Below are 7500 nucleotides of genomic sequence, written 5' to 3' on the forward strand. Positions count from 1 at the left end.
AAACACATGAAATGAGTTGGTGCGGTGACCCTGAATAAATCTACTCTGCAGATGAATAAAACAGCAGTAAATGTGGAGCAGGTTATTGCTGATGCAGGAAGGTCGTCTGAGTTAGAGGTCACTACAGACAGACGTCTAGCTCTGGTTAGTGTGTGTGTGTATCAGGACACAGAGCAGGTTATGACGGGACAATACGAGTCTCTGACACACATCTGAGATCAAGACCTCATCCTCATCAGATTAAACATTCAGTGAAACAATAATCCACCAGTACTGTAACATACAGCAGAACAAACACATGTTCCAGCGCAAATCTGAAGCCATTCTCATGAGTCAGGAGCTCCAGCCACTCGTTTCATTTTAGAAGGAGATTTGGGATGTAATGGGACCATTTCAAGTAACGTGTAAAGTTGAGTAGAGTTGAGCAGAGTTTAGCTCTTTGCAAATGTTGAATGCTACAATGTTTCCACAGTTATTAACATCATAAATACATTTTTTCTTTTCTATGTATTGTACATTACAGGCAATTCCATTAATTGATATCTTGTTCATGATATAACGCATTATATACAGCTGGTTTCCATATTATTATATTTATATTATATTATATTATATTATATTATATATATTATATTATATTATATTATATTAAAACTGCTGGGCAACAATTACTCTTGATTAATCGCATCCAACATATGTTTTTGTTTACATAATATATGTTTACTATGTACTGTATACATATACACACACACACACACACAAATGTATATATTTTGAAAATATGTATATGTATTTACATTTATTTATTTATATTCATATAATTTATATTATATATAAATATATTTAACATATAAACACAATATATTTTTCTTAAATATATGCATGTATCTGTGTGTATTTATTTGTATATACCTAATAAATATACAGAGCATACACACATGTATTATGGAAACAAAAACTTTTATTTTGGATGCCATTGATCATTGCTCAGCACTAATATTATATTTATTATATTATATTATATTATATTATATTATATTATATTATATTATATATATTATTATTCGAAGCATGATTTTTGTTCTAGACCAATCATGCATTTCATTTGTGGTTCAGATTTTGAAAAAACGAATGTCATATTTGTGCAGTCAGCTGATAACACTGTCTATCTGACCCCGTGTGGTCAGTGTGAAGGAACGCTCCTGCAGTAATTGACTTTCACTCGTGTCAGTGTATCTGCACACAGAGGTGTAGAGGACTGGAAATATGCAGCTGTAATGTGCGTCATCGCATTATGTCCTCATCTGTGATTCTGTTGATAAAACTGTGGGCAGATATAATCTACCTTAATCTAGCACAGCCTCCCATCTCTCTCTCTCTCCTGGGGACAAATCCTCCCCAAACCACAAAACAGGACACAGCGTTCATGCACGCCAGCTTTCTCTCCTTACTCCATGTCTTGCATGCAGTCTTGCTGTAAAATAGTGTCTGTAGAGGCAAAACAAACAGCCAGACACCAGCCAGAATACATGCTTAAAAATGAAGCAGTGAACTGTTTCTATCCAGATGTTTCTATGATGCTCATTTTATTTATTAGAAAACTACAGCTTTGACTATATGAACAGATTTAAGTAGGTCATCCAATAAAGATGTCCAGGTCAATCTCATGAAAACCTGACAAGAGTTCAAGAGCATATCTGGGGCAAAATTTAACCCCACCAAAAAAATAAAATAATATAAATTAATAATAATAATAAATAAAATAAAAATAATATATATATATATATATATATATATATATATATATATATATATATACATACATATATATACATATGTATACACCTAATTATTATATAAAAAATGACATATATAACAGAAAAATAAATTTTGGTATTATGACAAATTTTGAGATATATACTATATATATTATTAGTAATAAAATAGTTAAAATAATATTAATAGAAATAAAATATAGTTAAAATAATGTAATTTTGGTATTGTGACAATTTAATAATTTACACAATAATTTATAATAAAATTCTAGTAGTGAATATTATATTGTAAAATGTTTATGGATAATTTACCATTTTAAATATGATTAAAATTGTGAATGAACCAAAGATGATGGTGGTATTTGCTGTAATACCTTTTCACTGAAAAAAACCCCCAAAACACAATAATATTACAGTAACAGGTACAATACTGTAATACAATAAGAGAGATGAAAAATAAATGTCATAATCAATGAATATGAAGGTGAAATATGCCCCAGGTATGTTTTCATGAGATTCATCCATCAAGCTCTTGACTTCACACAGATATATTACTACAATCCAGAAGATAAAAAATATTATTTTCTACCATACGAGTAACAGTAGGGAATCTACAGCCTCATATCTTTTGATAACTAGATAAGACAAAGACAATCTCTCAAGACATCCAGGTTCTCAAACTTACCAACAACAAAGAATATGAAGCCACATGGAGAAGGAAAAAAACTAAGTTTCACCCGTTATTTACTTGAAGCCTTTCTATTATAAAGAAAAAAACAAGATTCTGTTGAGACTTTCAGACAGGGATTCAAAATACAGAGTGCCTCACAGAACACACTTCAAAATCTATTATTGCCATAAACTTTCATATATTAACAACGTTACCAGCTTCAACAATCACTACATAGCTACTGGACTAGAGCTGCATTATAAATATCATTCTAATCACAATCTTCATTACTTAACCCTCAAAGACCGAAAAATAACTGTTGTTTTTAAATTCTTAATAACTTTTGAACCGCTAATAAAAATAATTATATAAAGTGGATATTCAGAGGCGCCGTAGTGCACGTGATTACGTCATCATATTTGCCAACATTGATTCGTCAGAAGAAACCAATTTGTGAAATTCTTTTTACTATATGCTGCATATTTAGTGTTATTGTTCATACTGAAAATATATTTCTCAGAAGAAGAAAAAAAAATGTTTTGTTTGGTTTTGTTATCAAATATCATTTTCTTTACTCATTAAAGTGTTTTTGTACACATCTCTATTGTTAGTTAACGAAATAGGCCTGTTTTTTTACTTAAAAGCGCAGATAACAATATTGTAATAAATGGCAATAAATTGTTTGGGGGATGGTATATCTAAACAAAATTTTATTTGAAAGTGTAAAACACCCAGACACAACTTTCTAAAGAAAAATATCCAAACTTTAGGACTTTTCTGTTTGAGCACAGAGTAAAAAAACACCCAATTGTTGCTTGCATTTTTCTTAAAATTCTGTAATTTCATTCATTCTTTCAGAAAACAATATTAAAACTGAGACTTTAAATGAGTTAAACTTAAACTGTAAGTCCTCCTGTTTATAATGATATATGGCACTTGATACTGACTGTTAGAATAGGTCTGAAAGACATGTAAGGATCAATGGTTTATAAAACCAGGAATGTTTTTAGAGAAAGTAAACTGGTCATGTTGACCTTTATATGTTTTTTTTTATTTCTATTCCAGCTGTAGCTCGGTTTGTACATGGGAAATCCCAATGCATCCTATGCAATTCACCGCTAGACATGTAAACAAACACTTCCTGTGTGATCTGATAAAGACTGCAGTGAGACTGAATAAGATAGATGTGGCTTGAGTTGAGCTGAACACAACAGAAGTCTTTTTAACCTTTTAATTAACTAAAATATTCTTTACATTTCAAAAAAAGGTTTTTTTAACATTTTTTAACATTTCACTCACCCTCAGATCATCTGAGATTAAGTGTTTGTTTCTTCCTCAGATTTGGAGAGATGTAGCATTGCATCACTTGCATCACTTGCTCTGCAGTGAATGGGTGCCGTCAGAATGAGCGACCAAACAGTGCATCTGCTGTTGTCTCTCACATATTAGTTTAGATCTGTTTAAACGCTGCTTGATCTGTGCAGATTTCTCTCCTGATTCAGACCAGAACACTTTTTCACTGGAGGAAGTGTTATTCTGGATTATAGACTCTATGTGTTTGAGTTAAAATCATCTTAATGCTGGATGTGTTTCAGGTTTTGTCTTCTCCAGATGTTCACTGATGGACTGTGGATTATTGTGATGATTTTATCAGACTCTCATTCTGACGGCACCCATTCACTAGAGACACTGATGCAATGCTACATTTCTCCAAATCTGACGAAGAAACAAACTCTTCAAAATCCTGGATGGTCTTAGAAAGAACATTTATTAGATTTTCAGCAAATCTTTATTTCTCTGCGAGCTTTTACCTTAAGAACGCTTCCCTATTCTAGATTCTTTTTGGGGAATCCCAATATGGTTCTTCAATCGCATTTCTACAAAAACCCCATTTGGGACGCTTTATTTTTAAAAGGGCAAAGACCGACAGAATGGATTTCAGAAAGAAACACAGCCTCGTTTCCAATCTTGCAATAACCGGATAATATTACCATTTCTGTTTCTCTTATTAAGACGAGAGAATAATGTGCAGCTGATGACTGAATCCATTATTCATGAACTTTAAGAGCGTACAAGTGCTCAGATCGGTCTTTCTAGTGGAGGATCCGGTCTCAGAGTAAAGCGTGGTCAAGCATAGAGGTCAGTATTTCCCAGTGGCTCTCCTCTGACTCAACTCTCATGAATATTCACTCGTGCTACTACGCTATAAATGACCCGCTAACAACCTGATTCAGAATATATTATTAATGGCGGCATCTGTTTGTGTGGTACATCATAATCATCTGAATATACACGATATAAGAAGTCATTGCGAAAGTGATGATAGCAGTCTATTTATGTCAACTTTTGATGCATCATGAGTTTCTATTTGCAATTTGTTCTTGGCAGTGGCTCCATAATAACTCTATAATCAATCACAGACAGTAATTTTAAGAGGATGAATGCAATGGTGATCACTGAAGAATCAACAGACCCATTTGTGTTTATTTAAATTAGTGTTTTAATATGGTTTACTTTCATTTGCGATCATGAAAATAAAATGCTGAGACAATTTAACAATTACTGCTCTGATTCTAACTCCATTAATGATTCTTTCAGCACTTTTGGGGAAGTGATGTTTGGACATTTTAGCCTTGCAATAGAGTGCTGCAGGAATGAGTCCTAAAATTTGGAAATTAGTTGCATTTTTGTCTGTTTAACACAAGCTCAAGATATTTTCACTTTTTATTCTCAAGCATAAAATACATCAGATCTCATGAGTTTGGCGACAACTAACAAGGCTTCAATAGTTCAATAAGTAATCAAATAACACATAAGAATCATACACTTTTGGTGGTCACCCACAGCTTATTTTTAACAGTAATCCAAAAGCAGATGGAAAAATCCTATTTGTTTTTGTTACAGGAGCACCAAACCAGTTTTAAGTCTCTGGGGTATATTTGTAGCAATATCCAAAAATACATTGTATGGGTCAAACTGATCGATTTTTCTGTAATGCCAAAAATCATTAGGATATTAAGTAAAGATCGTGTTCTATAAATATATTTAGTACATTTCCTCCTGTAAATATATCAAAACTTAATTTTTTATTAGTAATATGCATTGATAAGAATTCATTTGGACAACTTTAAATGTGATTTTCTCGATATTTAGATTTTTTTGCTCCCTCAGATTCCAGATTTTCAAATAGTTGCATCTCGTTATCTCCTTACAGACCACACATCAATCAAAAGCTTATTTATCCTGTTTTGCCTTGAGTCTTTTTGTGGTCCAGGGTCACATACAGTACAGACCAAAAGTTTGGAAACATTACTATTTGTAATGTTTTTGAAAGAAGTTTCTTCTGCTCATCAAGCCTGCATTTATTTGATCAAAATACAGAAAAAACAGTAATATTGTGAAATATTTTTACAACTTAAAATAATAGTTTTCTATTTGAATATACTTAAAAAAAATAATTTATTCCTGTGATGCAAAGCTGAATTTTCAGCATCATTCCTCCAGCCTTCAGTGTCACATATTACATCAGTCGATCACATGATCCTTTAGAAATCATTCTGATATTCTGATTTATTATGAGTGTTGGAAACAGTTCTGCTGTCTAATATATTTGATCAATAAAAGGTTAAAAAGAACTGCATTTATAAAAAAAAAAAAACTAAAAAAATTCTAATAATATATATTCTAACAATATATTTTCTTTACTATCACTGTTTATCAATTTAACACATCTTTGCTGAATAAAAGTATTGATTTTATTTAAAAATACAATACAAAAAAATACTGACCAGTAGTGTTTATTGTTATTACAAAATATTAATATTTTAAAAACATAGCTTTTTTTTTTTTTTTCATCAAAGTATCCTAAAAAAGTATCACATGTTCTGAAAAAATATTAAGCAGCAGAACGGTTTCCAACTTTGATAATGAATCATCATATTAGAATGATTTCTAAAGGATCATGTGATAATGATCCTAAAAATTCAGCTTTGAATCACAGAAATAAATGATCATTTAAAGTATAATAAATGTAAAAACAATTATTTTAAATTGTAATAATATTTCACAATATTACATTTTTTTCTGTATTTTTGATCAAATAAATGCAGGCTTGATGAGCAGAAGAAACTTCTTTCAAAAACATTAAAAATAGTAATGTTTCCAAACTTTTGGTCTGTACTGTACATCATCCCCACAGCACTGAACAGCTACAGAAGTCATACCATAAGACTTTTAGCAAATAAAGCAGAGCGCTGCTTACCATCTTGAACCTCGTCAGGCCTCTTGCGCTTCTCGTAAACCACAATGATGACCACGAGGATGATGATCTCGGCCAGGACGCCCAGGAAAGGCCAGAGCGGGGCGAGGTGACTCCTCACCCGCAGGATGGTCACGGACTCTTTGGAGCCGATGATGTTTGAGGCGTTGCAGACGTACTCGCCCGGATCTGTGCGGATGTCCAGACCCGTGATACTCAGCTCTGTGAAATTATCTTTGTTGATGACGAAGAATCGTCCGGTGCTGTTGTCAACGTCCTGTGAAGAGAACATCAGCTCATCAGCTTCAGTGTCATACCACGAGGAAGAGGAAATGATGACAGTTTGGATGAAATACTCCTTTAATTAAGTCAAAACGATTTTTTTTTTTTAAAGAAATTACTATTTTATTCATCAAGGATGGTTTAAATTGATCAAAGGTGACAGGGAAGACATTAATAATGTGAATCCTAAAATTAAAATAAAATGCATCACCGTTTCCACAAAAATATTGGCATGTTTTTAACATTGATAATAATCAGAAATGTTTCTCGAGCAGCAAATCATCATATTTTCATGATTTCTGAAGATCACTGTAGACTGGAGGAATGATGCTGAAAATACAGATTTGATCACAGAAATAAATTACAGTTTAACAGATATTCACATAGAAACAGCTGTTTTAAATTGCAATAATATTTCACAATTTTTACTGTATTTTTATTAAAGAAATGCAGGCTTGGTTACGTACGATGTAAGATCCCCGGCCCAGTTTCTTGCGCCACGTCCACAGAGGATG

At 32.3% G+C, this 7500-nt stretch overlaps 2 protein-coding genes across 2 annotated transcripts in view; one reads left to right on the forward strand and one right to left on the reverse strand.

The window, feature by feature from the left end:
* rec114 (REC114 meiotic recombination protein) overlaps positions 1-7500 on the forward strand; it is a 153789-nt gene that overhangs the window by 133379 nt on the left and 12910 nt on the right. The window lies entirely within an intron of this gene.
* The window catches only part of LOC113061396 (neuroplastin-like), a 154105-nt gene that overhangs the window by 126560 nt on the left and 20045 nt on the right, over positions 1-7500 (reverse strand). The window contains exons 5-6 of the mRNA XM_026230456.1: positions 7453-7500; positions 6707-6980 (exon numbers count right to left, since the gene is read on the reverse strand). The exon at positions 7453-7500 is cut by the window's right edge and continues 89 nt beyond it. Of these exons, the coding sequence (XP_026086241.1) occupies positions 6707-6980; positions 7453-7500 (322 nt within the window). The remainder of the gene's footprint in view (positions 1-6706; positions 6981-7452) is intronic.

This window comes from Carassius auratus, chromosome 43, assembly GCF_003368295.1.
Source record: "Carassius auratus strain Wakin chromosome 43, ASM336829v1, whole genome shotgun sequence".
NCBI classification, from domain to species: domain Eukaryota; kingdom Metazoa; phylum Chordata; class Actinopteri; order Cypriniformes; family Cyprinidae; genus Carassius; species Carassius auratus.